Source organism: Chlamydotis macqueenii, chromosome 7 (genome assembly GCF_036417535.1).
Source record: "Chlamydotis macqueenii isolate bChlMac1 chromosome 7, bChlMac1.mat, whole genome shotgun sequence".
Classification (NCBI taxonomy): Eukaryota; Metazoa; Chordata; class Aves; order Otidiformes; family Otididae; genus Chlamydotis; species Chlamydotis macqueenii.
In genome coordinates, this window is record NC_141562.1 from 20,290,734 (window position 1) to 20,311,413 (window position 20,680).

General features: G+C 39.9%; 1 protein-coding gene across 1 annotated transcript in view; it reads left to right on the top strand.

The window, feature by feature from the left end:
• The window catches only part of WDFY4 (WDFY family member 4), a 139,074-nt gene that overhangs the window by 48,747 nt on the left and 69,647 nt on the right, over window positions 1-20,680 (top strand). The window contains exons 29-38 of the mRNA XM_086752246.1: window positions 549-718; window positions 1,272-1,400; window positions 1,878-2,039; window positions 2,146-2,343; window positions 3,846-3,963; window positions 4,530-4,687; window positions 5,103-5,341; window positions 7,788-7,897; window positions 8,858-9,049; window positions 9,604-9,743. Coding sequence (XP_086608372.1) covers window positions 549-718; window positions 1,272-1,400; window positions 1,878-2,039; window positions 2,146-2,343; window positions 3,846-3,963; window positions 4,530-4,687; window positions 5,103-5,341; window positions 7,788-7,897; window positions 8,858-9,049; window positions 9,604-9,743 — 1,616 coding nt within the window. The remainder of the gene's footprint in view (window positions 1-548; window positions 719-1,271; window positions 1,401-1,877; window positions 2,040-2,145; window positions 2,344-3,845; window positions 3,964-4,529; window positions 4,688-5,102; window positions 5,342-7,787; window positions 7,898-8,857; window positions 9,050-9,603; window positions 9,744-20,680) is intronic.

Consider the following 20,680-nt stretch of genomic DNA (forward strand, 5'->3'; position numbering starts at 1 on the left):
GGTGATTGGAGAATTCTCACTGATCTCAGTAGACCAATAATTGATGTTACTTTCTAGGACAAGCTTGTCCTAGTACTTCAGCTTTTCTGTGCTGAATGGTGGAAACCATTGCTTCTCCCTGGCACCATAGTTGGCATTTCTGATGAGCACTTGCAGGGAGACAGAGCTTTTTGTCCTGCATAAAATCGGGCTAGTTGATAAGCTTGTGGATGTGTTCAGATGTCACCTTGTGCCCTGAAACCTTCTGTTTCTTTAATATTTGTTCAACTTGCTTTTTGATAACAAGACCTGTGGTTCTGAGAAAGAGAAGAGAAAGGAAGAATAATAATTCCAGGAGAATCTCCTGTAACAAAAGTGATAGTGGGGAAAAGTGTTATCTGTTAGTTAGAGGAAGTTTTGTAGACTGTTGATATTGCAGCCTAGCAGAGTACTGGGTGGCCTGGGACACAGACAAATGAGGATAATTTTGGGTCAGTAATCCTTGCTCTACTCTGACATTCACTTTTAGACACTTCCTCAGAATGTTTTCCTTTTCTTTTCCTTTAAAGATAATTTAAAAACTCATCCTCCAGTGCCTGACAATGGCTCCTTCTTGATTTTTGGGTTTCCTGTGTTACAAAGATGTCTGACTGATCATGTCCACATCCCTGAGATATACTTGCTTGTGGCAGGGCTTTTTCTGGCAGTTCCACAGTCTGAACCACCTGAAGCAGCCAAGGTATGAAAAAAAATAGTGGACAAGCATGAAGCTGCTGTTGCTTTACTCCTTTGGCATTTTGTGGCCTTTTCTGTGAGAGGATTCTCAGCCAAGTTAACCCTACTTGGGTTTTTTTGGTAGTTGAAATTAGTCATTTATACTTTAAAAATAAAGTTATTAACTTTGACTTAAGGAAATTTGTATTTGGAACAAACTTGTTTGAGCAGATGTTAAATGCTATTTAACTGCTGCACTTTAGAAGGTAATTCAGATTAGCTTCCCTGTCTGTTCTTACATTGTCAAGACTTACTAAAATCTCAGAATTAGTGGATTTGGGTACTTTCTCCCAGTGTCCTGAGAAGCTGTAAGGCCCTTTTGTCCGAGAAGTCACAAAGATATATTTAAGAAGAGAACAATCCATTAGTGCTATCCAGGGGAAACACATTTAATAGGAGAGGGAGGAGCTGCTGGAGGTGAAGATGTTTTGGATTTTTTCTGATGTGGAGAGCGCAGACATTGTTCTTGATATATATGATTCCCATCTTTTCTTGAAATATCTCTCCTCCTGTTGTAGAAAGATCTTGAGTCTATGTTGCAGTGGATCTTGCAGCACCACCACCTTACGGAGAATGTCCTCAAAAACGGGTTGTGTGCAGAGGCAGCTGCTTTACTGCTGGAAATGGTTAGAGTCACTGTGGACAAGGTAAGCGTTTTGTTGCAAGAACAGTGCAATGTCAATGACAGAGTAAACTGCCTGAGAGTGTCAAGTGGCAGTGGCAGTCTTTACCTGTAAGCCCCAGCCTTTCTCTGGCCTCACAGGGCAATACTGAGCGTAACAGAGAACAAGCATTTCTAAGCGTCAGCACAGCTATCGGGCTGGTTATGTTACATAGCAGATGATGTGGTGGGCTCGTGTTTAAGAATTTCTGAACACAGAGATGACTTTTACACACAGCATTGCTGATTTTGTTTATTATTGATGATGAGGATATGCCACTCTTCTGATTGGGTGTGTCTTCAGTCTACAAAGTGGGAGTTGTCTGCTTGTGCCTTGCCTGACTTCTTTGTGGCCATGTCATGTTTGCTTAGTTGCTTAGGAATACCTAGAGAGGAGGAAAGATGAGCTTATATGACTGAGAGTAATCATGCCTTGACTAGATGCACATTTGTCTGTGTTTAGCCTATTGCAGATGCAGAAGCCTCCTGGGAGATTGCCTATCCAGGCAATGTTATCCAGTTTTTGTGCTTGATCTATCACAGTTATACTCAGGACCCTGTGTGGCACTGTCCTGACTTCTTGAAAACTTTGGCTATGGTTGCTTTCTATTCTGGACTACCCAAGGTATGTGTGTTGGAGCCAGCACGAGCCCTTCAGATCTGAGATGAATTGCTAGGAGATTTAAATTTAAAAGATTATGTTTTAAATGCATTGCTGTCTGCTTCCACAGGGAGGCTCTGAAGGCCTTTTGACTCCTGATGGTCCAGTCATTGCTGAAGGGAAAGGTTGTGTTGATTCCTCCTCTCTCCCGCTCATACCACACCCTGCCAAGAAACAAGTGTGGGATTTTGTGCGAGTCCTCCTGATGGACAGTCTTCTCAACATCCCAGCAAATAAACAAGGGCATCCACTTGAGCTGCTTCTTGAGGTCTCTCCTACAGTTATCAGGCTTTGGTGCTCTACCTTGCACTGGGGGTGGAAGGACAGGGGGTATCTTCCTAGTGGCCTAGTGAAAAAAGTGCTAACAGTGACAAAGAGGTGCATTCAATCAGCATTTTCAACAGTCTAGGATAATGCTGGGATCACAGCTCTTAGAGAGTATATACTACATCCTGGCAGATGTGGGGAGCCTGCTTAATGGAATGGAATTCCTAGCTTTTCAGCAAGGAAGAAGGGCCTTTTCTGCCTGCTCTGCATTCATGTGAACTGAGAAAATGCTGCCCCTAGACAACAACAAAGGCATTTTTCTGGCAATATTTAACGTTGAAGTAAGGTGTGAAAAATTTTCCCTTTTCCTTAGTAATACCCGCTTGTTATTAGCGCAACCCTTGAATTTGTTCAGAACAGATTTAACATGGAGCATTTCTATGTACTGATTTTTAAGACAACAATTTCTTTTCAGTGTTCAAATAAACCAGAACCAACTGTCTCCACTTTTAGTACAGATTAATACAAGCTGTAGCAGATAAATCTGGATTATGGATTTCAACCACTCAAAGTACTAGGAAGAGTGAGAGTAGTCTGAAAAAAGGGAAAATGGAAAATTCAGGCTTCAGCTCCAAATTGTCAATAGTCCACATGTCCCAGATGTAAGTTCTGATGCAGGCTTAGCTTAGTAATACAAATAGTAATGAACATAAGCTTGACTGCAACTGCTATGAATTAAATCATCTTGCAAAGCAGCAAACCCTAAAGGTTTGTACAATAGCATCCCAAGGCTTGGTACAGTTTAAAATAAAGGATGGCTCTTCTGGATATCTGAATCCCGAGCCTGCTAAATGGAGCTGAAATTCCCTGAGGGTAAGATCTCTTGGGAACCACCTGTGAACCTAGGTTCTGGCCCTGTGCAAAACCTTATTTGTGTTCACTGTGCAGAGGGCAACTGTGCTGGCTATCAGCTAGAGAGTGTAGACTTACATAAGATTCTCTGTTTTCCCAGATAGAGTATGAGGTTCTGCCATCTCATCTGCTGCCCAGTAGCTGTCCACACATGCACTTTTGCTGAACTGTGCATGAGAGGTGCCATGTTGCCTTTGCATGGGAGAGTACAACGTATCTCTGCATTTATGTGTTACTGTGGATTAGCTGTCACAGATAACTATGCTGTTTCATATGACCACACCAAGGGCTGAAGTGTGCAAGTGAGGTGGAGTAGTTGTCCTGACTCTTTCTGTGCTATTTTTCCTAACACAGTGTCTAGGTGTTTAAAGGAAATCTTAAGCATTTTGAATTATCTCAGATAGTACTGTCTTTTGGAATTTCTACTCACTTCTTTGAGCAGAACTTTTACTGAAGCTGTATCTTTGACAAGCATAATCTGCCAAAGATCCAATGAAATCAAAGGCCTTTGAATAAAGGCTGAAAGTTAATTTCTGTTTGATTTCATGGCTGTTTTCCTGCTGTACTAATATGTGTATGGTCACTATATAGGCTTCTCCAGAGGATGCCACCAGTGAGCAGAAGAGACATTTTCAGACAAAAGTTTTGCTGTCTGCTATGGATGTCTTCCATGTTACCAGCCAAGGCGAGGGGAAAACAAGACCAAAAGGTGAGTGGTGAGAATCAGATCATTAGCTAGGTGGTATTTAGCATGTAGCTGTAATTGCTAGCAAGGTTTGGAAACAGTAGCTGGAAGGACACTCCAGCTCAGCAGGCTGGACTGTCCGTTCACACCTGCTGTAGGCCAGTTTGCTTAAATTACTGTAATTTTACCTTTTTTTCTAGAAAGTGAAAGAACTTTTTCACTCTTTTTGAGAACAGATTCTGAACATTGAAAAGGGAGTATTTAGAAAGAAACCTAGGTTCATCCTTGAGTGCTTCTGGAAACAACCTTGACAACTTAGTTGTTACTGTTCTCCTTTCTCAGTTGTTAGTTGGACCAGTCCTTCATGATAGTATTTCACAGAGATTCATTCTGTCCTTAGGATGCAGTCATCATTTCCAGTCTGAGTAAGGTATTTCTGCTAGACCTACAGTTTTCTTAGACATATCCCAACTCTGAGACATTTTGGCATAAGGCTGTTCCTTATCAGCTCTGGTAACCTCACATCTCACATAATTTTTTCTGTGTTTCAGCTTGTTTTGGAATAATCAACCCTCTTATATCCTTTCCAGGAAGCAGTGATCCTCGTGGCACTTCAGAAACAACTGCACCTGTATCCATGATGAATGTTGCTTATTTTGCTCAGAAGCTGGTTGAGAAGCTGAACAGCAAAATGTTTGCAGCTGACCCAAAGCAAATCCTGATCTTCACTGCCAAACAGATTATGGGAGTGAGTCACATGAAATTTTCTTCCAACTGTTATCAACGTGTTGTAATGTGCTGTTTCACACTGAGGTCACGATATCACGATTCTCAAGATGATGATTGTAATCCATTTGGTGATTACATAAGGACTAAAGGACAATCAGAGCTAGATGGTGCAGGATAAAGAAGGGATAGTTACCTCTTTTGTGCCACTGTCTGCTGGCTATGTACGTGTTAATGAACAGGAGTAAATTAATCTTTTTCACAGTTCCAGGGACTTCAACAGAAATACAGATAAATTGAATTTGTGTCTAACAGGTAGTTCACAGGAATTTTGCTGAAATAAGTTTGCAATAGCTCAGATGAAGTGAGAGGAGTGGATCCTTGGGGACAGAGTTCTTTGAGTAAGCCAAATACTCTTCTGTTTTGTGTTTTCACAGGTTTTAGACAGTTCTGTTTCTCAAAAGGAAGTTTTTGTCAGTGCCCTGTACAGCTGTCTAAACAGAGCCATCCTATACTGCCTATCCAGACCACAACAATCACTGCCTGAACAGTTTAATGTCCTGAACACTCTCAATGTCCTGCAGGAGCAGTGGGACGTTATTTTTGCAACTTACAACTCAAATAATAATTTTATCATCTGCCTCATGTACTGCCTTTGCCAACTGAATTCACGCAGGTACAAATGTTCATCTCAGTATAATATTTACATCTCTATGCCGTTATCTATGGAAGTGGGTGCAGAGGGGGAGATTTCACAAAACTTAACCAATATCCATTTTGGGGAATGGGTAGAAACTGAGGTTGAGCTGGATTCAGCTAGACTAAGGACTTTCAATATATAGTATATGTACTCTATCGTAGCAAGCTTTTGACCCATTTGGCTCAGTGCTCTGGAGGTTAAAGCACCATTATGCTTTAAATAGGGCAAACCTTGCACTCTGATTTGGTATCTGTTGAAATAGCAGAGTAAAGCCACTTGGGGAAGGATGTTTGTTTTCCTCATACACTTAAAAAAAAAAACCTAAAAACAACAACAGAAATGTTTTGATGTAATTTTTTTGTCATTTAATTTGGAGGAGAGGAAAGTTACTAATGTGCTTAGTATTCTGGAGACAATTGATTGTCTTTCAGCAAGAAAGTGGAAGGGATAAACTATTCTTCAGTCAGAAGGCTTTTTTTCCTGGAAGTACTAATGAGCTGAAAATTTCCTTCCACCTGTTTTGCTTAGAGGTGGGCTAGTATGTGTGTGTGTGTTGTGATAAGCGAGGCACAGTAGATGGTAATAATGTAACACTTAAATCCATTTTTTTTAATTTTGAAAAGAGTACTTCGTTTCAGAGGCACCTAGGCAAGCTTGCATGTTTATCTAAGCAGAATCCTTAAATTTGCACCTAGGTTTAATTGCTACTCTTTATTGACCAAAACATCTGTGGTGTATCTGTTCTACCCATCCAGCATTTCCAGCAGCTTACTCACTTCAGAGTAGCAACTGCAGTTAACAAGCTTTAACTGATTTCAGTAGAGCTGGCTCACAAGCCCATCATTAAAATGAGAATCTGGAAATCTTCCTGGAATGTGGGCTAGAATCACTCCACAAACATGCAGGTGGCTTTTCTCTGAGGCATCTGCGTGGGCTAATTTAGGAGATGGTTCTTCTGATCCAGCAGCTGTTTTTGTGTGGGTACATTTAAAACATATATAAAACTGTGCATGAATCTTGTGAATCTTTCTGTTATGGTTATTGTTCCTTTGATCTGAGCTACAAAGTCCTGGTCATACTGAAGTTGGGAGTTTTGCCATTGACTTGGATAGAGCTAGAACACCCATATGCATTCTGTTTGCTATTCTTGTTGGTGATGTATCAGAGGTACTCTTGCTAATGTAAGCTAAGGAGTTATTTTGGAAACTCTTTTGTGAAAAGAAGCAAATTTTGGCTACTGCCTTATTCACTGTAATTATGTTTGTTGTTTCAGTGAAAGCCTTCTCTGCTGTTTAGATGGTCTGAATTGAATCTATTAATGTAGTATCACATCAGAAATGAGCTGCAGTTCCTGAGGTCTTCTCTTGATTGTTCTTATTCCAGTCAGATAATAATTTCCAGGCCAAAACTGTTGAGATAGGGTAAGGATTACTTGTACGTAGCAAGAGCAGAAACATAAAATGAATTACAGAAGTGTTGCTGTTATCCAAAAGCCAAGCATAGCAAATACAAGAAATCAGAATCGTAGTATTTAAAAGAAAATCAGAAATAAAAATGGCAGCTTTGCATACCCAAGAGATTTTACTCTCTTGTGTAGCAGTGCTTGTTTACAACTGAAAAAACGTAGTATGTTACTAATGGCTATACAAAATATATATATTATTGACAGCACTTCTGTGCCCTAGTCCAGGTTGTCTGGATGCCTTAACTAAGTATGTTGCATTTATTTAAGTATTACTGCTCTGCTGAAATTCCTGGTGTCTTTTACCTACTGACTGGTAAGTTATCTGACACACATCCCACACCACCCTACTCCCAAAGCAGCACTAACTCTTTTTGGCCATGGTAATGTTCTCAGTTATAATCACATCTACGTGATAATAATATCATGGTGCTAAAGATGGCAGCTTTTTTTTGTGCTAAGTGCTTTATAAATGGAATGAACAATCACTGATGCAAAGACCTTAGACTAAGCAGTTCAGATGTAGAGTGTGGCAAGACAGTGTTTCCCACGTAACAGAAGATACATCTAGTGAAGAAATTCAGAGCAAAGAGATGGCATACAAGGTACTCAGGGGAGGTGCAAGAAAGCTGGATGCAATCTGGCTACCTCAGTACAACCTTGTGTTCCAGCTAGTTGAGATCAATGGTAGATACAAGTACGCTGAGAAGTAGTCTTGATGACTGCTCCTTGACTTTGAAAACCAGATGAGCAGTGGTTGAGTTCCCACTTTCTGTAAATCCTGCAGTATCATGTTGTCATATTGTTGGTATAAGTCCTTACATCTGGGAATATTGATCTACTAAGTGAATTGAGTAGGAGTGGATGTGTAGAAATACCTTTAGCTTTTTCACTATCCCATTTGTTCTAAGTCTGATTTCCTCGTATGCCGTCCTTTTTTTTTTTTTTTTGTCCCCACAGCTGTCCAGAAGGTTTTGGAGTGGATGCAAAACCAAAGCTGGCTTCATATCACCGAATTTTCCTTGCACCAAGTGAAGAGGAAAAAGGCAGCCTACCCAGTCCAGATGATGGTAATTTATGGCACGTGTTGCCTTTGAGCTACAGAGCAGGAAAGTGCCTGGCCTAAATGGTTATCAAAGCAGTTTGTGCAAGTGCTACTTAATTGCCTCTTCAGTATATAGGCGCTGCAGCCATAGAATAGAGAAAAGAAGGTTGTGCTAAAAATTACTTGTGTTTGTATCACACCTTTTTATTCAAAAATCACACCCCACATCCTCAGGAGTCATGGATATCAGTTTGGAGATCACTCCTCCATGTTGTGGCCAGTATCAGTGCCCAAACACATACTATTTGTAGCTCTGTTTCTTTTTTGAAGGCCTATACAGAGCTCATGCCTGTCTGTTGTATGCAGGCAGAAATATTTTGCTCTTTTAAGAGAAACATTTGGGCTGGATTCAGTGTGAGGGCTGTCAGCTGAACCCCTATAGCAGTGATGCTCTTTTTTTTTTTTTAATATATATTCACTTGGATATGATGCAACCAAATAAGTCTGATTTGCAGGGAAATAAAAAAAAATAGCTCAGCACTTCCTTGAACAGCATCCTGTTGCTGTGTTAAATTGTTTCATGACTTTGTTGCCTTCCAGCTGCCGCCGTCTTTAATGATGTTTAGCAACATAAAGGAATGTTCTTTTCATGCTTTAGCATTCTATATATGATAATTAAGATAATCAAAATTCTAATGATATGTTTTTCCAGGGTTTCCATGGGTTTCCAGAAACCCATTAGAATAGTCTGTCACTTCTACTTGTTCCTTTCAGGGAGTTGAAATAGAGTAAAAGAAATGTTCTACTGCTTTCTATATTAGTCTAACTACCCTGGCTTAGAACAGTAGACAAAATGGAGCAACTCCACTGACTCTAGCAGTTACTCTGGACAAGCACTGTTCCAAATGAGATGTTTTTGCCTTATCTACTGCTTGACTGTTACACAAAAAATGATTCTTCATTTCTTGTTTCTTTTGTTTCCTAGTCCATCAGGAGATTCTGAGAATAGTAGAAATCATTTGGAAGCAGCTCATTTCTCAGAGACGACAGGCTCTGGAGGACACTTACAAGATGGATCTTTCTGTAAAAGGAAATGACAAAGAAAGAGACATGAGGATAGTGGAGATCACTCCTTTATGGGAAGAAATTATGACAAGAGCTTGGCAACACTTCATAGGTCTCTGTTTTATTGAACACTCATTGTAGTAAGCAAAGACATTGCAGTAAATGTAGTGCTTAATGGAAAGCGACTGATTCCTTGGTTATACCCTTCCTCTGCATATCACCTGCTAGAAAAAGCAGATTCTCAATTTCTCTCATCCAGGACTGTGATTGCTTTCTGTGTAATGCCCCAGACCTTCTGTAATTACCTGATGATGTTGTAGGGCTCATATTGTACTACAAGAAAGAGAAATCTCCTTAGACAATTGTATCCCATAGGAGAATTTAAAAGGGAGGATATTTGATGTAAAGGGCATCACAATGTGTGTAGTGATTCAAAGTTCATGTCTGTATAATGAAACTGATCTATGGCATACCTCTGTAAGGCTTTTAAATAGTGACTTGAGAAGTACATGTTAATTCAATGCTCTTAGAAATAGAAGGACTATCAAGCTGGAGTGAGGCACTGCCATGTTGTTGTGCCTTCTGTAATAGATATACAAACTCTCCACCTTTCCACAAGCTCAACTTCAAGTCTTAACAAGCTTTTTTGTCTGTTCTGGCCCACAGCATCTGAAAAGAAGCTTCTTCAGAATAAAGCAGGGCCAGGCCTGTCACAAAGCAAGCACAATTCCTGGAGTGAAAGCCTCTCTTCAGCTATTAGGTTGGTGCCTGGACGAAACACAAAGGAAATTACATGTAAATCTGAGGTAACTTTTGCTCTTTGTGTTTTCTGACCCTGTCACCAGTCTGCCTTTTACATGGCTCTGGAGAGTTTTTCTGGATTTAGGAGGCTTCTGAGTATTTCTGTTGACATGTTCCATTGTAAGCTAGACATCTATTACAGTTAAGGTTCCTCTTCTAGACTGCTAGAAATAACCGCCAAGAAATAGTCATTGATCTGAAGAACTTTAGTTGTCAGCCTTAACTTATAATGTGTTCATGCATGGTTTTTGCATGAGGCTTAATTATGGCACTTGAAAGGAAAAACCTAAGCAACCCATGTGTGTTTGTGCTCACAGGGCTCTGCTTGGGTCAGAGTAAGGTGAGGAGATGCTGGCTTTGCTGCTACTTTTGCCTTACATCACTAATGTAAACCCTGTCCTTCAGACACTGAATTCGTAGAAAGGAGTAGGTATTACCATTGTACTATCCTTTCATTTTCTACTCAATATCAAGTATTAAAGGTCCAGATTTTAGTTTAGCCTCAAGAGAGGAGGAAACAAGTGCTTATATAAACCAGGGATGGGTCTGTAGGATATGCAGCATTCCTACTGCCAGCAATGCAGCTGGACTATCTTTTACATGTGTAAGCTTCTCCTTTGCTCAGAGAGGGGACTATTTCCATGTTTTCACTGTGCGTTTGTTGAGTATAGAAATAAAAAGCACCAGTTAGATATTACTTGTTTAAGTTTGTCAGGGATAGAGTAACTAGCTATAGGATAAAGCAGCAGTGCATTGACAGAATATTCAGAGCTTTGGACTAAGCTTGTGTTATTGCAGTGCTGGACATACTAAGGTCTTTTTTTCCTCCTGTTGAGGAGACAGTAAGTCTGTGATAGCATCAGTTTAGGAAATCTCAAGCGGTAGCAGGTTGCAGCTTTATCCCCAGTGATAACTGGTTCACTTTCAGGTGTGTTGATCAGGAAGGCTGTAATACCCAAGTAATGTCTCTGATAACACCTTACTGAGCTGCAAGTTTTGTCTCAGCATGCCACAGCATCCTTGTCATTCCTTAAAATCACTTTGCCGCTTACAGAATGAACAAGTTCTTCCCAGGTACATATGTAGACTGTGATGTCATACTGCAAGAGCATCAACTATTCGCCCTGGGGTCTGTTTAATTATTTTTTTAAAATTAATTTTGATTATTACAGCTGACTACACCTCAGTGAGCAATGTAATTGATATTTGTAAATGTATCCCAAGGAACATTTTGTACAACATGCTTTTTGCTGTTGAAGGTTAAAGACTCCGTTATTGGTTTTTCCCTAAATATGCCCACATCATTAGTTCCTCCAGTGAAAAGGTTGCCATCTGGAAAAGGCAGCACAGAGACATTATTCAGGCACAAGTGCATGAAATTGGTGTTTCTGCATCTTCTGTCTCTCTTCTGCAAGGAAGCGGCTTGTAATTAAAGGAGCTGGGTTTGGAGGAAACATTACTCATTTGGTGTTATTCCTTATCATGTCAAGGACTGACAGCTTCACAGCTCTGATAAATTGTTCCTCTCAATGAGATGCAAAGCTACAGTTCCCAATGTTCTTCTCCACTCTCCCTCTCCCCCTTTTTCCCTCCAGCCTATCTTTGAAAGAGTTTGATGCACTTTTCAGAGAGATGAAATTTAAGAGGAAGAAAATTAACTTCTTTGCTCCTCAACAGCCCTCTTTATTCGTACATTTCACAAGCAAGGTATAAAGTGGGACTTTTGGTATCAAAGGAAGTTGGGAGCACAAGTTACATTAAAAGTAAATGGTATTTGTGCTTCTAACTTGTATTTTTGATCTCACTTTGGTAGCCACTTTAAAAAGTGCTATAATATGATTTTATATAATTTTCTGTGTCTCACGTGCGTTCTCTATTCGCTTAGGAAAAATCTTCAGATACTAGCCTCTGTCTTCACTACTGCTAGTTATGGACCTATGTCCTACAGCGATAGGCACCGGGATTAAACATTTTGATAAAAGGAAACATAGAAGTATGAACTGCATAGTGAGAAATGAAGCCTTTAAATCCCGTAGTAAAATGCAAATCTTTACATTTACTGAGAGTTAAGCATGGTTGTTCCTAACTGAGCATATCTTATTAAATTTGAGAAACGTGCAGAAATTAAGCATGGTTGTTCCTAACTGAGCAAATCTTATTAAATTTGAGAAAAGTGCAGAAATTAAGCCAGGGTTTCAAAGCTTTGCCCAGCAGAAAGAAGAAATGGGTTGTTTAGTGAGTTATTAATCTGATTTCTTTATTGACTGAAAGTAAACAAAGAAGTTGAAGCAGTAGTAGCATTATGCTGCAGACTTAGAAAATAACAAAACAAAACAAAACCAACAAAAAACCACCCCCCTCAAAACTATCAACTTTTTCCCCGTTGTCATTTACAAGATAGCAAGAGTGCTTTTGAGACCTGTTCTGGTTCTTCAACGTGGAAAAAAACATCAAAATTCAAAATATTCACTTCAGCAATGGATCAGGCCCCATTTTCCTGCTTTACTTTATCTCAGGATCTCCATCATCAGTGAAGCCAATTCCTTGCTATTTGGTGGGAAATGTCAGAATTAGCAATCAAATGCAGCTGTGTTTTCCCTGTATTTACAAATCCACTTTGCTGTCTCATGCTCTGCTCTGGGTTTTGTCTGGAAAGCATGGTGATTCAGAAAGGAGAGCATGATTACGTTTCTGGTAGTAGAATGGTGATGATCTGCTCTGGTAATGGCTATTTTGTGCTTTCTTGGAAGTCTGAGTAGCCATGCAGGAGCAAGAGGAGCAACGTAAAAAGTTAGGGTTTGTTTTGTTTAGTTTTGGTTTTTTTTAATGCTTACAGGTGACAGAGTTGGGTAAGTTTACTAGCAAGACGGTCTATAAGACTCTGAATACAGTGCCAGAGGTTTCCAAATCATTAACTTTCCTACATCCAAGTGAGCCTTTTGATCTCTTGCTCTTTCTCCTCCATTCTTGCTCCAGTCCCCATCCCACACAGTTTTGCTGTTGGAATCTAGGATGTGTATTTAATTTTTAGGTTAGCAATGACTAATGGTTTTTATAATCTTCAACAAGCTGCAAGAGCAGGAAGGGACCACTATAGCAATCATATTTCAATAAATCGTAAATCAGTCAACAGCTTCTGCCATGCAGTGTCCTGAGGCTCTTCCTGAGGATGAGTGCCCAAGCAAGGTTACAAGCAGCATACTTCTAATTACTGTAAGACACACTGCCTCAGGGCTGTAGATGTAGTTGGTATTCTTTACAAGAAATGCAGGGACTCCTGAGTTTTGCAGCAGGCCTGATCATGCCTATCCTCTCCTGTCTTAGTTCATTAATTACATTCCTCTATGCCAGAGGCCCTTGAGAGAATGAGATAGAAAAGGTCTTTTTAGTCCCAGTCTTCAGAGTGAAGAGGTTAACAGAGACCTCATAACTTGTAATTGCACAACCAGAAACTTTGCAGTAGGATTTAGGTCAGCAAACGTACATTTGTGAAGACAGGTATAGATAAAGAGTGAGAATCTGACCTCCTTTGTACTGGTTTTGTCAGTGTCCGTTGCAAGGGAATTCCCCCTAGTTAAGTGATGGGAGAGTGCAACCTTTGAACTCTAAGGATTTTTGAGCAATTTGATGGATAGCTTGGTTTCTGCTCTGCTGCCTTTAATGTATGCAAGGTCACTGCAGAGCTAATGGCCAAAAAAAAAAAAAAAAAGCACTTAATGGTCTATCTCTAAAACCAGAAAATACTAGAAGCTAAGTTTGGCTTGACTGGGAGCGATTAATTTTTCTTTAGCTGGCTTTGTAGTAAGAGCCTACCTCTTGTGCTTACTTTTGTAAGCAACGGGCAGATTGTTAAACCCACAACAAATCTGTAAAAGATAACTGCATCAATGTGTCAGTGAGAGCCTTCGTTTTCTCTGTGGATAACTTTCTGAAGTCAGGAGCTCCAAGTAAAGACCTCTTGGCTGAGACTTAAGTCTCTGTCAGACACAGAATCTACTTAAGTTCCTTTTGAAAATTCTCAATCTTAATTTTTTGCAATGTAATATTTTATTTATTTACACTGATGCCTAAGCAGTCTTGATGTACCTGCTGAAAAGAAACTGCAATTTCATTATCTCATTTAGGACAGTGAGTTGTATGTCCTTATCTTATCACTGAGTAAGAAGATAGTGATATGACTGAAGATCACTGGAATTCTGCATAGTTTCCTAATAAGAGGTACCCTTGGTTGAAGTAATGGTCAGTGTCTCCTGGGTAAGCTTCCCTGAAAGTTGTCTCTTGAGTCCTGCCTCTATAATTAGATTTCCAAGAGGAAGAAAGACAGCCTCTCAAATCTCTTCTAGGAGTTAATGTTTCTTTTGAAATCTGAGAAAGATGGAGGCATGTTTCAAACAACATGTTATTTCAAAGTCTTTAGGGCATTCTTTAGATAGATAGCTTTACAGGAATTTTTTTGTTTGTTTGTTTTCTCATGTCTTTATTCACCAGGTTTCTCTTAGGCCAGAAACTGGAAGTGGTGTTGCTACAGAAAATTATTTATTTGTTACACCGATCTTTTGAGATTTCACAGCCAGGGGAAAAAAAAAAAATTCACATGTAACACTCATTTTTAAGATAAATATGGCTAATATACCTAATATCTCTAGTGATTCACCTGTGGCAGTGATGCATTGTATTTTGAGAAGTATTGAAACATTAAATTTCCATTTACTTCAGTGGGAGTTTGAACTACAGGCTTAAACTCCTTCCATGCTGAAAATGTACATCTCTACATCACTACTTACAGGAGTTCTAAAATGTGTTTTGTACACTACTAGGACTTACCTAGTACAAATACAAGCTGCATCACAGATACAGAATTAGTCCTATCTGGGGCAGGGCTCTTGCCCCACATGATTCTATCAGGAAAGAGCACTGGAGCTTCATTCACTCCTGGCTGTTAGTCTTCATGCTTTTTGCAGCCATCTTCACAGGTTTTGCATTAGGTGTGGGGGAAAAGGGGGAAATTACTTGTTTTAAATTAATATGTACAGATCATACTCACAGATTCTTGGGTGAGATGTCTGTGTGCAAAAGTCTGTGTTTTAGAGGGTAGTTTTAAACAAGGCTTTTCAAGCAAAAGTCTTTGATGTTGAACTGGAAGGCTGATGATGTATTCCTAGGTGCTTGTCAGGGCACAGAGAAGACTCAGCCCCAGGACATAAAATCAATGTTAGCAAAAAATGCTGTGTTTAAGTGGACTTTGACTCCCATAAAAAAAAAAAAAAGCTTTACCTCAAGTTGACAGACATTAATTTACAGAGACTTGGCTATTATTACCAAGATATCTGTTGGAGGGACAACACAGCAGGGCATAAGCAACTCAGGAGGTTCCTGGAATGTATTGATTCCTTCTCCAAGTGATAGTGGAGCCAATGAGGAGAGGTGCTATGCTGGACCTTGTTCTCACCTACTATGGGGGGCTTGGTGGGGAATGTCAAGGGCAGCCTTGGCTGCAGTGACCATGAAATGGTGGAGTTCAAGATTTAGGGCAGCAAGGAGGGCATGCAGCAAGCAATCCTGGACTTCAGGAGAGCAGACTTTGACCTCTTCAGGGATTTGCTTGGTCGAGTACCATGGGATAAAGTTTCTATTCAAGGATCTTCTCCTTCAAGCTCAGGAGCAATGCATCCCAACAAAGAGGAAGTCAGGCAAAAATACCAGGAGGCCTGCATGGATGAACAAGGAGCTCCTGGACAAACTCAAACACAAAAAGGAAGCCTACAAGGAGTGGAAGCAAGGACAGGTGGCCTCAGGGGAATACAGAGAAATTGTCCCAGCAGACAGGGATCAGGTTAGGAAAGCTAAAGCCCTGATAGAATTAAATCTGACCAGGGCCATCAAGGGCAACAAGAAAAGTTTCTGTAGGCATGTCAGGGATAAAAGGAAGACTAGGGAAAATGTGGACCCTCTCCAGAAGGAAATGGGAGACTTGATTACCTGGGACATGGAGGAGGCTGACTCAATGACTTTTTTGCCTCAGTCTTCACCAGACAGGACTCTAGCCACATTGCCCAAGTCGCAGAAGGCAAAGGCAGGGACTGGGAGAATGAAGAACTCACTGTAGCAGAAGATCAAGTTAGAGATGATCTAAGGAACCTGAAGGTGCACAAGTCCATAGAACCTGATGAGATGCATCCATGAGTCCTGAGAGAATTGGCAGATGAAGTTGCCAAGGCACTAACCCTCCAGTTGTGGCAGTCTGGTGAGGTTCCCACTGCCTGGAAATGTGGAAACATATCCCCCAGTTTTAAAGAGGGGAACAAGAAACACCTGGGAAACTACAGGCCAGCCAGTCTCACTTCTGTGCCTGGCAAGATCATGGAGCAGATCCTCCTGGAAACTATGCTAAAGCACATGGAAAACAAGGAGGTGATTGGTGACAGCAAACATGGCTGCATTAAGGGAAAATCATGCCTGACAAATTTGGTGGCCTTCTGTTGACGGGATTACAGCATTGGTGGATAAGGGAAGAGCAACTCATGTCATCTACCTGGACTTTTGCCATGCATTTGACACTGTCTCACATGATATCCTTGTCTCTAAACTTGAGAGACGTGGATTTCATGGATGGACCACTTGGTGGATAAGGAATTGGCTGGATGACCGCACTCAGAGTTGTGGTCAATGGCTCAATGTCCAAGTGGAGACCAGTGATGAGTGGTGCTCCTCAGGGGTTGGTATTGGGACAGACCCTGTTTAACATCTTTGTCAGTGTCATGGACAGTGGGATAGAGTGCACCCTCAGCAAATTTGCCGACAACACCAAGCTGTGTGATGTGGTCAACACGCTGGAGGGGAGAGATGCCATCGAGAGGGACCTTGACAGGCTTGAGAGGTGGGCCTGTGCAAACCTCATGAAGTTCAACAAGGCCAAGTGCACATGGGTGAGGGTACTCCCAAGCAGAAACACAGGCAGAGAATGGATTTGGAGCAGCCCTGAGGAGAAGGAGGTGTTGGTTGATGACAAGCTCAATGTAAGCTTCTGTATCCTGAGCTGCGTCAAAAGAAGCATGATCAGCAGGTCAAAAGAGATGATTCTCCCTCTCTACTCTGCTCTCGTGAGACCCCACCTGAAGTATTGTGTCCAGCTCTGGGGCCTCCAACATAAGAAGGACATGGACCTGTTGGAGCAAGTCCAGAAGAGGGCCACGAAGATGATAAAAGGGCTGGAGCACCTATAGTATGAGGACAGGCTGAGTGGGGTTGTTCCACCTGGAGAAAAGGCTCCGGGGAGACCTTATTGCAGCCTTCCAGTACCTAAAGGGGGCCTACAAGAAAGCTCAAGAGGGACTTTTGCCAAGGGCCTGTTTTGATAGGACAAGGGCTAATGGCTTTAAACAGGAAGAGGGTAGATTGAGATTAGATATAAGGAAGAAACTGTTCACTATGAGGGTGGTGAGGTACTGGAACAGGTTGCCCAGAGAAGCTGTGGATGCCCTATCCCTGGAAGTGTTCAAGGTCAGGCTGGATGGGGCTTTGAGTGACCTGGTCTAGTGGAAGGTGTCCCTGCCCATGGCAGAGGAGTTGGAACTAGATCATCTCTAAGGCCCCTTCCAACCCAAACCATTCTATGATTCTAAGATGTCAGTGGCAACACTACATTAGCAGCTGAACCCAGAGCTAAATAGTAGACCAGTGCCTTCAAATACTAGCTACTTCTTTCCTGCATTGTTCTAGTATCTTTCAATAACTGTAAAATCAAGGCTGATGCTGACCAGCCTGGGTTTTCAAACAATAGTAGAGCCATTGCATCAGAGAGTGGTTGTTTAAGGTGGGGAGGTGTGTGAGGTAGTAAAAAGGAGAGTGGAGTTAAGCACAAAGAGCTTACTAATTTGGCCTGAAGGAAGGACAAGCTCAATTTAGCATTTCACGGTAGGTGAAATGAAGAAGGCAGAAATATTTCAAACATAATCCCAATTATTACTTAAACAAATATTTTTCTTACCAGCTTCAGTTGATCTTTTATCAGCTTTTCAAGTTAATGGAGTTAAAACAAGCAAACATATAATGATATTTCTTTGAAAAGTGCATCATTTGTGTAACATCTTTATCTTCATAATAGAGGGATAATTAACATCACTAATTATCTAATTAAGTTCATTAACTATCCACCAACAGTGCACCGTGAAGTTGACATTATGTTCTTCTGTCAACAAATGCTTTGATTTCTTAGGAAGTAATTAAAATGTAAATTAGCATGTCATTAAATGCACAAGGGAAGTTTGAAATCAAATATTCATTTCAAAACTGCTCATAGCATACATTTTTTTTTTACTTCAATTAAAGCAGGCACTTCACTATTAATGATGTATATTAAACAATTTCCATTATAATATTATTGTCTTGTTTAATAACTGGCTCAAAGCTAAATTACAGAATGCTGCAGCAAGCTGTAAAAAGTTTCTTTAACTTTGAGCAAAGAAATTTTTAAGTCCTCTTAAGTGGATATCTGGCACACTGCTCATTTATCATTTTCAGATTGTTTACAAGATCATAAATAATTCAAGAGGTCAATAAGTTAGATAACTGCATGAAAATATAAAATGCAGAGCTATCTAATTTTATGTAATACAAATCACTGAACTTTCTAAAATGTATGGGAATAATTTCCACATTCACTGGAGATAACTGTTTAACAGAGAAGCTGGAATGTAAAGGTTGTATTATGATGAATACAAATTATTACGCTGATTCAGATCCACAGGCCACTCACCCCACAGCCTGTCCCCTAAATATCCAATACCAGTTGCTACAGGAGATAGTGTGTGACAGCAAAATGCACAGCAGAATAACTAGCAAAATTGTTCCTTTCTTGATTTATATCAGTTTAATCTTAAAACCTGAAATAAAAGAAATAATATCCCTTCCTAAAGTTTTGGTAGGTAACTGTTCAGAGATAAATTTTCAGTGTTTTTAAACTCAATGGTATCTCTGTAACTGTTCAGAGATAAATTTTCAGTGTTTTTAAACTCAATGGTGTCCTGTGGCAGTGAATTCCCTTAATTTAATTACACATTGTATGAAAAGATGGTTTCTTTTGTTTCCTGCATAACTTCTAAAAAATACCTTATTACTTTTTGAGCTAGAGATTGTCTGGTTCAGGTTTAAGCTAGCATATAGGATTTCAGTGATTGAAGTTTAATGTTTAAAGCTGTTGGCATTGAAATCTCATCTTTTAAGAGCTACTGTTTGCAGAGTTTTATTTTCACACAACAAAGACAACGCCAAATTAATTGAATGGTGTTAATGTGAATGAATGCGTTCTATTTGGTTGCAAAGAAAACCTAGAAACAAGTGCTAGCCACTGAAACAGAATTATTTTTTTTTTCTCTGCTGAATATATAGAAAGAGAAATAATGTTTCATATTTCTTGGTTCAAATATGTCAATTTTCCTCCAGAATTTTTATACAACATTTTATTTCTAATAACTTTAGAAAAAAAATTGTTTGAATTAAGTTGTTTTATATGGATTGTTTGATTCAAAAGCCTAAAGCAGCAATTTAAACTGAATCAAACTTACATTTTTATTTTAAAAGTTTGGATGGAATCAACATTCTCATCCACAGTTTCCCACAAGAAAATAATTTTTCACTATTCATTATCTTTAAGTTCTATTTTTAAAGACAAAAGAATGCATTTTTTTCAATTATAAGGAGAAGAATTATGACCAAATTTGCTTATCAACAAGTTATGAGTTTATACATGGTGTCTATGTGTAGGTGCCATATATACACATGACACCTTTAAATGTGTGTCATTTTAGGAAAACTGATAATTTTAGGGGTCAGGGAAGAGATGTTTGTGTTCTGTACTCTGAGTATACGGTAATGTTTACAGAATTACTTTGTTAGCTAAAGGATTAGAAGTGCACATTTTTCTTAAATAAAAGCCATGATTCAAGTGTAATCAGAAAATGCCAGTGCATGAGGCTTTCAGATAAACGTATGGAGATACTATGTGATAAAGCCCTAAGTTACATACGCGTGTGGGACCTCAGAGAAAATCACCATTTCAAATAGAAATAGGAAAGCAGTGAGTAAGAACAAGCAAAGGCAAAAATAGATGCGGTTGCTATGCCCCAAAGTGATGAAGTCTGACCTTCACCTATCACTAGAGGTAAAAGCTAATACCTCTGCTCTTAACAGAATGGAAACTGAGCCCTGAAGAGGTTGAGTGAATTATCCCAAAGTAACAGAAGTCATTCTCAGAGATAAGATTAAAGAGCAAACATATCTTGCCTTCCATCATGCTTTTTTACCATTAGGAGACAAGTTATTTCTTCTCCCAGGAATTATTCTTTTCGGTCGTATAATCTGTTGACGAAATGTGTGTGTATGCACACATATGTACATATACATAGTAGAGCTGCTTCTGTGCTGACTGAGATTAGCTGATACAGACAGTGTGGAAGTCTCATCACATCTGCACCAGACTTAGAGTTTATCCTCTTGAAACCCACTCCTGCGTGTGGGTACATTTATGATGCACTGAAATATGGAGGTTTTTCTCATTAACTTTGCTATTCCCCAACCAACTGGTGATGCCAGGGATCCTTCCATGATGCTTAGGAGCAGTTGGCACTGTGCATTAGCCTCCTAGCGGGTTGGGGCACAAAGCTTCCATGCAAGGCTTAACTGCTGGAACTACAGTCTGTTGAAAAGCTAAATGAATTTTGGCAAAGCAACAATAAAATCCACATAGCAATAACAATTTTGTGATTCAAAAGAGCCTGCAAACAACCCTCACCATGGAGAGTGTATGCAGAGGACTAGGACAAACTGCTCTTCAATCTGCTAAGGAAAACATTATCTGTTTTAGCTTATTGCTTGTTACCTGGTGACTAATGAAACCATCTTTCCTCTTATGAAATGAACCTACGCGCTTCCTAGTGATAATCAA